A 15,186-nucleotide genomic window follows, 5' to 3' on the forward strand; every position below is an offset into this window, starting at 1 on the left:
ATCACATGGGGACGTGGAAATGTGTGAAGCAAGAAGGGAAACAGGGCACTTCCGGGTTGGATGCACATTTTAAAATAAAGCCCTCAATGTACAGAACCTGTTATTATTATTATTATTATTATTATTATTATTATTATTGGATTACATTTTTGTTTTTGAAATTATTTAATGTACACCAGACCATAAAAAACACCAACCACAATGCGGTCAATACTGCAATGTTGCTATGCATTAAATAAGAATATTGTCACATATACATTGCAGCACAGCGAAATTTTTTATTTGCATATCCCTACTTGTTCGGAAGCTGAGGTCAGAACGCAAGTTGTTTAAATATAAAAGTTTATATAAAATAATCACTAGAATACATTTATATAAAAGATTCAGACGCTTGTTGCGCTTTTATTATGAAGTACAGGTCGTCTCGCGGAGAAATAAACGCGGCTGATTGGTTAAATACAAACCAGAGCGTCACTCTGCTACCATATGATCAGTCACGTGATGTTCGAACGTGGATATATATATATATATATATATATATATATATATATATATATATATATATATATATATATATATATATCACGTGAAAGGCAAACTTCCTCCCGGTTATACAAGCAGTTTCCCCCCCAAATAACACTTGTAAAAAAGAAATCGGTTTTTTTTTTAAGGAGTCAACTCTTATGACTCGAATCACCTGTATGAATCGATTCTTTTGTCTTCCGATCGTATTTGAAAGATTTCTTTATATAAAATCTTACCCTATATATAAGTAAGTTATAATAATTGTATTATTATAAATATATATTAATCAAATTAAATACGCAGAGGTTCTTGTCGCCTCATCCGCAAAATTAAGAGTCGATTCACATTGTTGGTCAAAAAAAGAACCGACTCGAAGATCCGACTCTATGGAAAACGACACAACAACAACAAAAGTACAATAAATGAATGTAGCCCAAGAACATGCTAAAGAAAAATATTTCTTTATTAATAATGTTATTGAATTTGGCACAAGACTGAAGTTTTATATACATCACATTCAAGGCACTTGAACAGTCATTCTCTAGTTAATAAACAGATGTTGGAGATCAGCACACTATCAGCATTAATGCTGCTGAGTTTTGTCTTTTTTTAAAGCACACAGAAGTAAAAAACAAAGCCATATAGGAGTGTATTCTAAACTCTAAATTACTTTCTCCTTTCCTCAAAAACACTGTAAATCCAGATCCAGTGGAAAGACACAGTGATATAATAAATGTATTAATAAACATCGTACACTACAAAAACTGTACATGAACCAAAATTTGTGGATCCTTTCAACTGCTAATGAAGAAATCTGGTCTGGTGTGAACGCAACTGTTTATACACAGTCTACGTCGCATACGTTGCATTTTATGAGCGTAAAAGATGCTTAAGAACAAATAAGGTACCAAATCTAAAGCCTCTGATCAGGGCGTTTGAACATCAGTATTCACAGTACATTTTCCAGACAATATTGCAGGTAATATATTTAATAATAGTAATCTACACTCTATGGACTAAAGTTTGTGCACCCCTGACCTGAAAATCCACAAACAATAAGCTACACTCTTCTGGGAAGATGTTCCACTGAATTTTGTGAAGATTCATTCAGCTACCAGGGTGCTGTAAAGCCAGGTTCTGATGTAGGTGAGGTGAGGAAGGTTGAATTCAGAGCTCTATAGCAGGTGTCTTCAATTTTTAAGCTACATGCTGGAACAGATTTGGGTCTCGTAGTTCAAGTGAAGGGAACAGTTCATGCTACAGCATCAGAAGACGTTCTATTAACCGTGTGCCTCCACGTTTGTGGGAACGATTTGGCGAAAAACCACGTATAGCTCGAAAAGTCAGGTGTCCCGGTACTTTTGTTCATACTCTGTACTTTATCATTTCTGATATGAAAAAACGGTGAACGTACAATTGTTAATATTGTCGGTCAATATTGTGCGCAAAACCAGCCTCAACAAAACACGTGGTAAACCCCACATCCCACCACTAGAGGCTGCTATTGAGAGATTCCTGATTCCTTATTTTTTATTCCTGATTTGCCTAAACTGTCCAGTTTGTGTGTATGTGTGGGAGGCGCAACCAGCCGAGGGGGGGCGCCAGTGAGCTTGCCTATTTCAATTATTTACCTACTATTAATATATGCTTACATACTTAAATTTAGGAAATTTTGCAATGATTATTATTGAATAAGTTTAACCTTTTAATGAAAGTTTGCGAATGATTTGAATTGTTGGAGGCGTCACCATTGGTGGACAGTAAGGAAGTAAATGCAATCCGTTACTAAAGCATATCCGTATCCGTATTTCTGTTTGGGGAGACTTTTACTTTGACTTCCCTACATTTTAAAGTCAGATCTCTTACTTTTTACTCAACTACATTTTGTGAAATCAGTAATTCCTTTAAAAACTTAGTCAAACATGCAGCAAGTCATCATTTAGGGTTGAGTGTTTTGAACTTGGTGTATCTACTGATCACCAACATACAGTTCAGCATCAGTTCAACATCAAGCAGAGCATTTAGAGAGGAATAAATGATGAAGAAACTCCAGACTCGAACTCACCACAACACACGTGACCTCATTTACATGATTTTTCTGGAAGTAGTTGTTAAGAAGGTTTTGGGGGTTCATGATGATTGTAATAGAAATCAATCAGTGTTTGAGTCATTAATATCATTCTATTAATAGATCAGTGTGCTGAGAGTCACATTTGAGTCTTTTCACATAAACTGAGGTGATTAAGTGAAGAATCTTGAGATAAAAATGATAATAGGAACATTATAGTTATAATAAATCACTACTTTGGATACTTAAGTACATTTAAAGGCAAAAACGTTTGTACTTTTACTCAAGTGAAATTTTACAATTTTACTTTTACTGGAGTCACATTTTAATGAGTTTATCTCAACTTTTACTCAACTACATGTTTTGTGTACTTCGTCCACCACTGATTGGGTGGTTGGCGATAGGAATCTTGCTGATGGTGCTAAAAAGGCTGGAAATGGCCCTGTGTGTTGTAACTATGAAAAGTATTTTCTGGAAAAATAACTGTAATCAATTATTCACAGAGAGTTATAAGGTAATAAGTTATATATTTTTTTAAAAACATGTGTAATAGGTCATATAGTGAAGTTTAGGGATTTTTAAACAATATTTATAATCTCCATTGTCAGGTTTGACATAATTTGTGTAATAAAAAAGAGGAGAAAATGTGCTACATGGACGTTTCACAGCATTAAATATATCTACACTATATAGACAAAAAATATTGGGACACCTGCCCTTCCAAGCCACATGTACTTCCTCCCCAAACTTTCCCATCTAGAAGACCCCTACCACACTAGAAGATCCAAAACCTGTTCCAGCATGACAATTTCCCAGTGCACAAGCTCCAGCTCCATGAAGATATGCTTTCCATGGTTTGGAAGATCTCCTGCACTAGAGCGCCATCATGATGAATGTAAACGCTGACTGCACCCCAGGAACCTCCTCACCTGATTCGACCATCATCCTTGTGGCTGTTGTGAATCTCTACAAAATCAAATGGAACATCTTCCAGGAAAATGGATGTTATTATAACTGCAAGTAGAGACATTCAAAAATAAGCACATTGAAATCTTATGGTCAGGTGTCCACAAACTTTTGGCCAAAGAGTGTATGACTTTTAAAATAATAAATAATTTTGGTATTAGGAAAATCCTTCCTATCAAGGGAAAGTTTTAAGTGTATCACTTCTTTACACTTTAACACAATCCTTTCTTTATATTCTGAATCAATGACGTGTTCTGATCACATGATATTATATTATATATATATAAAATATCCTGCAACTGATAATAAAAAAATATCAAATTGTGGTTTCATTCGGTCCAGAAGACCTTTTCTTTTCTCTCGCTTCCATCGTTTCTCCACACGGTGGAGCTCGAATGGGACGCCATGGAACATCTCGCTGAAGTGTAAGAAGCCGTCTGCCGTTTTAAATGACTTTCAGAAGGGGAAGTTGTAGGAGAACTCCAGAGGTCACATCTCAAAATGGCGGTATATGCTCTCCACGTAGCCCAGAACCCTTTGCCAGTCAGGGCCTTCGGTCTTCAGCATCTCATCTGCGGTCTGAAAAGAAACACAGGTTAAAAAAGTGGTCTTGTGACCCAATCAGTATTTTATTATCTGAGTGAGAGGAAGTTTAGAGACTGAAAACTGGGGCAGAACATTTGCAGAATAAATCACAGAGAACAAAAGGAAGACAATTCAGTGCACATCCTGTGTCCTTTTCCTTCAGCTGAGGCATTGTGAAAAGATGAATTATTTATAAACCAGGCTTGTTTTTGTTTTTTTCTATTTAACAGCAGAAATGACCAAAAAAGGAGATTTTTATATATAAAAATAAATAGAAAATAGCTTTTAATTATTTCTCCTCACACTGTACAGAAATCTGAAATATGGCCATATATGAAGCTATACATACAATAATGCGAAAATATATGAAGATATGTGTAGTTCTATTGATTGCTTGAGACATATATAATAAATTATATGTACAAACATGTGGAAAACGTTTTTTTTTACTTACTATCTAATGTTTCAATACATGTGTAGGATTCATATACTTTAATATATTGTGTAACACCTTTCATGATACATTAAAGTACAACATCATATATGAGACACCTGATGTTGAGTTATGGAATTAGTTACTATGTGAAACCAGTGTCACGTAGATGTTTATGTAGAATTTGCTTATGAGACAATTCAACATTGCTACACTCATAATCATTTGAGAGGTCAGTCTTCAGTCAATCTGCCAAATGCATCAATGTAAATGCAGAGAAATGAAATTATTCAGGTTTTTCTTTGTGCTGGTCAATAAACTGCAAAATAGCAGAACTCTGAAAAAAAACCCCTCAGGATTGTATACATTTTTTGCTTAATTGACACTTGATTTTCTAGTATTAAACAAATTTGAAGTAACTTTGAAAGAACTTCCAATTTTGATGTTAATTCAGTTGTGTGATTGCAATAAACATTTAATAACAAATTGTAACAAATTAAAAACATTACCCTTATTCTGTTATTATCTGTTGTTTATATATGCCATTTATGTCATATTTTATATATTGAAAACGTATATTTTATTTACATAGATGCACTTAAAAAAAGTATTCCTGCCAGTAATTGAAATTAAGTAAAAAAATTCAAATATGAAATATTATAAATAATGTAACTATTATTGTTCCGAATGACTTTTTCATAACATGAATGTAATGGACACAAAACCAAAGTGATCAAATTACATTCAAGATAAGATTATAAGTTATAAGTTTATACTTATAATTGATATTAATATTTATATTTATAAATGATTTTAACTTTCAACTACAGTGGAACCCGGTTATGTCGATGTTGTAGGGGGTCGCCAAAAAGCATCGAGATAACCGATGATCGAGATAAACGAAAACCAAAATGGCGGCAATATATTAACGTGCTTGAAATTTCTTTATGTACATGATGTGTGTTATTAAATGAGAATGTGCATGCACGTGTTTTTGGAGGTTTTTTACACAACAGCGTTGCTGCGATTTGTTTGATTGGTCATGCGGATGGAGATAACCTGTAATGCGGATAAGGAGGCGGAAGCCGAAGTAAATGCAAACAAAGTTTATTGAGAATATTCAGGAGATAATCCACCAATACGAAGCAGTAATATCCAGTGGTGCGCTCCGGGAGTGCGGTCCACGAAGTTCTGTGAAAGCAGAGACAGTTCGTGTAAAGAATCCACGGATCCGCGCTATGGAAAGCGCAGCGCTGGGCAGCAACGGATAAACGTGGTGCAGACAGCGTGAACATGGAAAACAGCAGGATGGGGTAATTCGGGGTGCCGTTGAGAGAATGCGGAGTCCGAGAAGAAGGGTACGTAGCAGGATACGTATACGCGATTACACAGACCGCCATGAGCCAACACATACGATCATGCAAAAACAATAACGGACCGCGAGTGTGTGGAGGTGAGGGGCTTAAATAGGAGATGGGATGAGTGAGTGAATGAGAGTCAGGTGTGTGTGATCAGCATGACTGCGACGAGCTCGCCCACACGGGAGAAGAAGCAGGGTGCTTGGGAATGCCGCCGAAGGGGGCGTGGCAGGGGGATTCCTGACATAACCGACGTTAAGTGGCAAATTTGCCCCCCCTTGTGCTCGAGATATTAGGGTTCGGCGACATAAAAAAATCGACATAACCGATTAAAAACCGCTAAGACAAAGCGAGAATTCAGCGGTTCCACTTCAAAAACGTAGACTTAATAGGATTGGCGAGTTAACCGAGGTCGAGATAAGTGGGTTCCACTGTATTTTTATAATTTAATCGTTCTTGATTTGATAAATATCTTAGTTTTGCCCTAACTGCAGTATGGTCGAATCAACAATTTCCTGCCTTCTATGAAAAATAACAAAAATACATTAATAAAAAAAAAATATATATATAGTTTGTGTCTGCTTGACAGGCCCCATAAATCAAATTCTAATCGTACAGTGGTACCTTGACCTACGAGTGAATTAATGTACGAGTTTTCCGAGGTACGAGCGATCACTCGGTGCTTTGTTACGCGAGCAAAAAATTGAGGTACAAGCTCAAAACCCAGCTGCTAGATGTCAAAGCGAAGCCAGAAAGCGAAGACTGTGACGAAAATTAAGATAAGTAAAGAAGAAAAGGTAAAAAATTTAAAGATTAGAGATACGTAGTGTACAGGAGTGATAGCAAAAAACGAGTTTTCCCTCCACCTCCGCCTATCGCCTCTACCCTCCACCTCCGCCAGCGTCTTCGTTAGCTTAAGTCGTCTCATCTCCAAGGTAAGTACACTGCATATGCATGTGTGTGTGTATTTGGGAAAATATATGTTACATATATAGAACCTGTCATTTTAATATATGTGGCAGATATGTACAATATCTGACATATATTTCTATATCTGTATAAATCTAAACATGAACATGTATGCAATATGTGTTTGCATATCTTTCCTATATATTAGATTTCCATATGGGGCATCATTGGATCATTGGATGCCCAGTATGTAAGCATTTTATACAAATCTTAAAGATTATTAAGGATTTTTGAGGCAGCAGTATAAATCATAAAAATACTTCAGTACAATAAACAATGTAGGTTAAAGATCATGGGCTTCACAAAAACCAGGTCCGGGATCTGTGGAGTGTTTTATTGACTCACCAGTGTTGCGGCGATTCCCACACTCTCTCCCGTCTGAAATGCCAGCAAGAGGTTTTCTTTCTGAGGGCAAAATCCTCATGATCAATCATTCACTTCGAACAACTTCACCTCTATTATTAACTCAGTCATCAATCTTCCACTCAATCATTCATCAATAATTATCAATTATCTCAATCATCATCTTAATCATCAATCATCTATCAATATTCATTATCTCAATCATTATCTCAGTCATTAACCATACTCTCAATTATCCACCAATAATCATCATCTCAATCATGGACCTTCACCTCAATCATCCACCAATAATCAACATCTCAATCATCAGTCTTCACCTCAATCATCCAACCAATAATCATCATCTCAATCATGGACCTTCACCTCAATCATCCACCAATAATCATCATCTCAATCATGGACCTTCATCTCAATTATCCACCAATAATCATCATCTCACTCATCAGTCTTTACCTCAATCATCCACCAATAATCATCATCTCAATCATGGACCTTCACCTCAATCATCCACCAATAATCATCATCTCAATCATGGACCTTCACCTCAATCATCCACCAATAATCATCATCTCAATCATGGACCTTCACCTCAATCATCCACCAATAATCATCATCTCAATCATCAGTCTTCACCTCAATCATCCACCAATAATCATCATCTCAATCATGGACCTTCACCTCAATCATCCACCAATAATCAACATCTCAATCATGGACCTTCACCTCAATCATCCACCAATAATCATCATCTCAATCATCAGTCTTCACCTCAATCATCCACCAATAATCATCATCTCAATCATGGACCTTCACCTCAATCATGCACCAATAATCAACATCTCAATCATGGACCTTCACCTCAATCATCCACCAATAATCATCATCTCAATCATCAGTCTTCATCTCAATCATCCACCAATAATTATCATCCCAATCATGAAATGAGTTGTTGCTATAGAAATAATAACTTTCACAACAAGCACATTAACATGAATGTGTGAATCACAGAGCTGCAGTAATGAAATATTAACCAACGCGATCTTTTGTCCAATCACAATCCAGAATCCAGAATCCAGAATCCAGAATCCAGCAACGGCAAACTAATGCCGAATGTTAACCAGACGTGTGAGTTCATGTTTAAATCTTTTTAATTGCTATAAGACTATTCAGTCCATAGTGTTGTATTCTATATAGTAGAGAGGACATGAGTGTGTGTTACCTTGTTCTCCAGCCTTAGTGTGCTGTAGGGTATGTGTGATGGGAGGTAACTATGGTACACGGCACAGAAAGCCAAGCCATCCATCCAGCTACTGCTGAAGTTTGTGATCTCGATGTTCTGGGGAAAAAACACAGGAACAACTAGAGACAAAGGGAACTGAGGAGATATTCATAGAGATACAGTTTATTTTGACATCTTTATGTTAGTGCAAGGTGTCTTTAAGTCACAATCAGAGTTCAGTTCCCATGGTAACAGCAGTCCAGGAGCTGTCCTTTGTACATCGTTAAAATCCAAGATGGCACACAGCGGCCTCTCCAGATCCAAAATGATGATTTTTGTGTCCCGATTTCTCGGCGTCGCCTGATGCCGGTGGCCAGGAGAGGGGACGTCGGAAGCGGTGCTTGACGAGGCGGAAGCATGGCGAGCGGGCGGGTGTCCATGCTAGGCTAAAGGCTAACCCTAGCCGGCTGGTTCTCCCGTCCATTCTACTTTCGAACGTCTGCTCCATGGACAATAAATTGGACTACAATCTGATTTCAGCGTACCACGCAGCAAGAGTTCAGAGACTGCTTTTCCCAGGGATATGGCTCAGTGACAGAGTTCCTGATGCCGCCATTTAGCTAGACGGGCTAGCCACGTTTTGTATCGACAGAAATGCAACTCTGTGGGGTAAGACTTGCAGTGGTGTGTGTATATTAACACGGAATGTTGTGTAGCAATGCACAGCTCGAACCACATACTCAAGTTCGCCGATGACACGACTGTGGTGGGTCTCGTCAGCAAGAACAGAGAGAAGGTGCAACAATCAAGAGCCAACAAAGTGTCTCTAAACATTGACAAAACTAAAGAGATTGTTGTTAACTTTAGGAGAGCACAGAGTGGCAATTCTCCACTGTTCATCGATGGATCCTCAGTGGAGATCGTCAAGAGCACCAAATTCCCTGGTGTTCAACTGGAGGAGAACTTCACCACCTGGTCTCTTAACACCAGCTCCATCACCAAGAAAGCCCAACAACTTCTCTACTTCCTGAGAAGGCTGTGGAAAGCCCATCTCCCTCCCCCACATCCTGACCATGTTCTACAAGGGACCATTGACTCACCGCCTAATTGGGGAACTGCACTGTCTCGGATCGCAAGACACTACAGAGGATTGGGAGGACAGCAGAAAACATATTTAGAGTCTCTCTCCCCTCCATTACAGACATTTACACCACATGCTGCATCCGAAAAGCCAACGGCATTGTGGAAGACCCCACACACCCCTCACACACACGCTTCACTCTCCTACCATCAGAAAAGAGGTTCAGAAGAATCCGGGCCTCACATCCAGACTGTGCAACAGATTTTTTCTACAAGTCATCAGGTTCCTCAACACACAGGACTGATCTGCACCAAGCTAAGAAATACACACACTCACTTTACTGTGTGGTACTGAACTGTTACAACCTGAACTCAACACACTTGATACTCATTTCACTTAATACACGTCATGTCTTCAGCACCACACATATTATATTTAATCATATGATACTGTTTACCTGCTGTTCTGCGCCTCTCGATTGCTGCTCTTGCTGTTTTTGCACAACATTGTGTTTATGTATACAAGTACACTCTTGTTTATAGTTCTCTCTTTTGCACATTGTACTGTATAACACATTATACGGTAGATTACTGGTCGGCACTATTTTGTGTTTCTGTCTTACACTGTCCTGTATTGTCTTTTGTCAGCACTGTTTGCACTCGGTTGCACACGATGCACTTTATGCGGCGAGGACACTTACTTTAGTCCTCAGCTCTGTGTTCTGTTATGTAGCTCTATGTTGTGTGATGTAGCTCTATGTTTTTTAATGTAGCACCAGGGTTCTGGAGAAACATCTCAATTCACTGTGTACTGCGTCAGCTTTATATGGTTGAAATGAAAATAAAAGCTTCTTGACTTGACTTGACAGCCGAGATCACATGACACACTTGAGATCTGTTACTGTAACTCATGTAGCCCAAGTTTCTTACCTTATATCCGCTGGTACGGTTCTGACTCCAGCGCAGTAGTGAGTTGCGTTTGGATCCTCCATGGCGCCTGAGCAGCTTACTGAAGTCCTCCTGAGGCCTGGGAAAATGGAAGAAGAAGAATAAAATTCTAAATCATTTGCATTTTCAGACAAAGAGCAGATATTTACCGGTACATGACGGGTTCCCACTGGGAGTTGTTGCTTTTGTTTAAGTATATATTTGAGCATTTCATTTCCATTTTTAGGTAGTGGTGGTTTAATGGTTAGGCCTCAGGGTTACTAACCAACCCCAGGTTTCAAGCCTCACCACTTCCAAGTCATTGTTTGGCCCCACTTTTACATTTATGGCATTTGGCCAGAGTGACTTACATTGTTTTATTTATACAACTGAGCAGCTGTTGGGTTAAGGGATTTGAACTCACTACCTTCGGAGTCCTATACCTTAAACACAAAAAGCAGAGTGGTAAAGGTTAAGTGGAGTGGGAGCTTGGTGAGGCAGGAATTTGAACTCATGACCTTCTGATCCACAGTCCAAAGCCTTAACCACTAAACTGCCCCCTTCCTACACAGTGGAACTATTCACTTATGATATTTTAATCCAAAGTAAAATGGCATAACCACTTAACTACCAGTCCCCCCATACAGTACCCCTTTTCCCTCCAGGTACACTGTATTAGGGCTGACTGTTTGCTTTGACACCAGCTTTCTAACAAGCTGTGGTATGTAGGAAAAAAAAGGGCATTGATGGTTCAAAGAGTAGGGCTCTGGGTTACTGATTAGAAGGGCAGGGGTTTAAGCCCAATCACTGCCAAGCTGCCACTGTTGGGCAACTTGATCTGCTTCCAGGACTGTATCATGGTGGACTCTGTTCTCTGACCCCATGTAGAATTGTAACAAGCTTGGATATGTGAAAAGAAAAAGTTTCCTCCTCTGAGTTTCTGAATATCAACAACAGCGTGAACAATTTTGCTGGTGTGGTTTACATTACAACTGTTACTAGGAGGTCAATAACAGCCAACACTATACTTCTTACACTGTCTGGAAATGCAACAATATTACGACTGTATGAAAAAAAAAAATTCATATTCACACCTGTGACCGCATCCTTATACCTGAATTCTGGAAACACATACTTTTATGGGTTTTTGCGAGACACATGCATGTTCCTTTTGTTTCACAACTAAATATTACATTTTAGCTGCTTTAAACATTTTCCGATCCCAAGCTCCAAAATTTCAAATCCCAGCCACACCAAACTGCCACATCTGGGCCCCTGAGCAAGGCCCTTAACCCAATAGTGGCTCAGTTGTATGAGTTAGATAAATGTCTATTATATTATATTTATATGTCCTCTGGATAAGGGCGACAGCTGAAGCCGTAAATGTAAATTCTAAGATGTTCTGTCAAAACCTTAACATGTTCTGACTTTAAAAAGAACTCAGCAGTTCAGTGACCTTCAACATGATTCATGAGAAATTACAGATTGTATGGAAGAGGAGGTTCAGACTTGGTGTGTTTGTAAGTTAGGCACAAGTAGGAGTGAGAAGTGAGACAGGAAGAGAAAAAAACAAAAGAATTTCACACTCACTTTATCTTGCTCGTTTTGTTTGGAGAAAGGTCTATAACAGGAGACGGGCGTAAAGATAGATTGTCCTCCTTTTTATCTATTAAACACATACACATGTTACGAGTTTTGAAATTCAATTAAATAGAAAATTTGAGTGAATAGCTAACCTTTATATAAATTGATCAAGTTGTCTTGCTGATCCGTATTCAGCCTCTCTCTAGTTGAATTGGTCTAAAATGGCAACAAGAATATATTTTTTCACCGAACACAAATTCCACGTGGTGCATATGCGTTCATAACGTGTGATTTAAATTAAAAACACAGATTGGTCCTTACATTGTTCACAGGGTTTGTGATCGGCGCTAAAGAAGTCCGGGATGTACCATTTACTAGGCTGGTGGGGGAAGCTGGCTGTTTTCTACAAAACATTTGAACATAACACAAAAATAAGGTGGCTTTCTTTTTCGCCTTTCTTTTTTTATCTTTGTTTAGACAAGAACATGTTAATTCTTTGCTCAAAGGATACAAAACAGTGAATCATTTAAAGTACTGCAGCTACTCATCAGACACCAGTGCAAAATCGTCATAGAGCTTCAAAACAAAACACTACATTTTAGCCACTATGAACATTTTCCATGTCGACCCTGAGCTCCATCGTGAGTTCACATCCCAACCACACCAAACTGCCACATTTGAGCCCCTTAGCAAGACCCCTTAGCGGCTCAAGTGTGTGAATGAGATAAATGTAAGTCGCTCTGGATAAGGACGTCTATCAAATGCCATGTAAATGTAACTCCTAAAACTAAATCCTAACATTAGAACATAGCACAAAAATCAGTTGGCTTTGTTTTTACAAGAACATGCTAATTTATTGCTAATAGGACAAAAAAAGTGAAGAACAAAATAAGCTGAAGCAAATTGTTCCCAGAGCCCTTAATTCCCATGTTTCCACATCTAAGCAACCTATTTTCCTAATGCAATACATCACCAATGTTCTACGTTCCCCTGATCAATGTTCTCAAAACCCTATATATTCCCATGCCCCGATAATCCTAAAAGATCCAATTTTAATTTCCCAGTGTTTTGAAAAAAACATAATTCCAAGATGTCATGTTTCACAAACACTTTATTTAATGGAATCTGTTTCCATGGCCTTATATTCCCAAGGCTCCATTTTCCAAAAGCCTGTATTCCTAGGCCCAGTGTTCCCAAAACCTTTATTTCCAAGCCTTTATTTTCCTCAAACCCTATTTTCCCATGTGTAATGTTTTAAAAACCCTATATTCCCAGACCCCTATAACTTCTCCCAAAACCCTATGTTACAGGCCCATGATTTTTTACCAGACTCTATATTCCATGGACCCTGCAGTACCTAAGCTATATAGTTCTATATATAGGTAGGTGGTATCAAAAAGTTTTAAAACTCGCTCTGTTTACAAGAAAGTACTTAATTTATCTATGTTTACATGCTATCCCCTTCAAAACAGTACCCTTGCACAGCAATACAGCACCCCCATTGTTCCTGACACTTCTGGAACATGTCCTGGAAGTCTTCTTTTTGATATGTGTCAAGCACCTCTATAATCTATCCTGGATCTCCGCAATGTTGTCAAAATAATGACACCATTCTGAATCTTCATCTTTGGGTAGAGGACAAAGTCCTCAGAAGCCCAATCTAGCGAGTAGGGTGGGTGCGGAAGTGAGATCATGTTGTTTCTGGCGAGAAACTTGTGTGTGAGTAGAGCTCAGTGACTGAGTGTATTTTCGTATTAAAGCATCCTGTCCATGATGAAAACGCAGACGTAGTAACACACACGGTCAGATTAGCACCAGCTGCACAGCTTTTGATGTACACAGGACGATGTCTTTTGGCATACTGACTCATGAAGGTCGGTGCTCCCTATGACTGTGCTACAAAACTAGTCTTGAAACATTTTGATATCACTGTGTATGTTCCTAAAACCCAATATGTATGACCCCACAAAACCACATTTGTTCTATAAGAAACCCTGTGTTTTCTCTATAATAAGAAACCAAATATTTTCAGATCCAGGTGTAAAAAGGTCTTGGTAATAGTAATGTTTTCCCCTTAACATAAGTCTGAGTTTGTACCATTTTCTACGCTAGTGATCTGATTGTTTGCTTTGTACTTAAGAAGTTGAATGGCTTAAAACCTAAAGTCCTTAGGAACCCTTTCATGGGTTCTTCTAATCCATAATATTTTGGGTATCTGGAGCTTTGGGTGTGAACATAGATATGATCTTGTTAATGATTTTTTCCAACTGAACATTTTATTGCTTTTGTTTACATTCCCCCAGCTTGCCCAGACAGGTATCTGGTTCAGATTGAAAAACATGCTCCCTGACTTGCTTCTGATTTCCTGAATGGAATTTATGATGTGTCAGGATTTGCCTTTAAAGAAACTGGAGGATGGACTTAATTAAGGTTGTGTGCATCACATCCACAGAAATTCCATGACCTTCTACTCCTTCTACTCACGTTATATTTTCTGAAGTTTCTTTCTCTTTTCTCTTTTCCTCCGCTGTATTTCGCTCATCCCCCCGCCTCTCCATGATGCTCCTTGCACACCCTTCTGTTGCCCCCTGCTGGCTGGGAGTCTCTGTTCTTTGACTGTGTCTTTGCTTGCTTTTCTCAAGCTCCACTTTTAGGCACTCTACTTGATCTTCGACCTCTCGCTGGCTTTGCTGGGAGTTAGTCAACTGCTTCTCCCAGCCTACACGTTCCTCTCGGAGCGCACTCAGCTCTTCTTCAGCTTCGGCTCGCAGCCGATCGGCCACCACCAGAGCCACTTGGAGGTCAGACTGGAACTGCAGCCACTCATTGCGCTCTGTCTGGATCCACACACAAAGAAGAAGCTTATGTCTTTAGTGTGTTGGAATATACACTGGGGAACTAGGGAAAAATATTAAAATGACAGACAGGCAGACAGACAGACAGACAGACAGACAGACAGACAGACAGACAGACAGACAGACAATCAAAAAAGACAGTCAGTCAGTCAGACAAACAACATAAATGGGTATATTGGCAGACCGGCAAAAGGAGAGACATACTGATAGACAGACAAATCTATAGGCAGACAGATAACCAAACAGACTGATAG

General features: G+C 38.8%; 1 protein-coding gene across 3 annotated transcripts in view; it reads right to left on the minus strand.

Annotated features, from left to right (window-relative positions):
- Positions 1 to 2,858: 2,858 nt before the first annotated feature.
- The window catches only part of si:ch211-195o20.7 (cytospin-A), a 25,573-nt gene continuing 13,245 nt past the window's right edge, over positions 2,859 to 15,186 (minus strand). The window contains exons 5-12 of one of the 3 annotated variants that reach the window (XM_046856309.1): positions 14,562 to 14,914; positions 12,399 to 12,480; positions 12,230 to 12,293; positions 12,084 to 12,114; positions 10,497 to 10,593; positions 8,487 to 8,603; positions 7,250 to 7,309; positions 2,859 to 4,138 (exon numbers count right to left, since the gene is read on the minus strand). In XM_046856309.1, coding sequence (XP_046712265.1) covers positions 4,049 to 4,138; positions 7,250 to 7,309; positions 8,487 to 8,603; positions 10,497 to 10,593; positions 12,084 to 12,114; positions 12,230 to 12,293; positions 12,399 to 12,480; positions 14,562 to 14,914 — 894 coding nt within the window. In that variant the 3' untranslated portion in view covers positions 2,859 to 4,048. Of the gene's footprint in view, positions 4,139 to 7,249; positions 7,310 to 8,486; positions 8,604 to 10,496; positions 10,594 to 12,083; positions 12,160 to 12,229; positions 12,294 to 12,398; positions 12,481 to 14,561; positions 14,915 to 15,186 lie in introns of all 3 variants that reach the window. The other 2 variants (XM_046856308.1, XM_046856310.1) reach the window with 2 other exon arrangements.

The sequence above is a fragment of the Silurus meridionalis genome, chromosome 8 (assembly GCF_014805685.1).
Source record: "Silurus meridionalis isolate SWU-2019-XX chromosome 8, ASM1480568v1, whole genome shotgun sequence".
In the NCBI taxonomy this organism is placed as follows: domain Eukaryota; kingdom Metazoa; phylum Chordata; class Actinopteri; order Siluriformes; family Siluridae; genus Silurus; species Silurus meridionalis.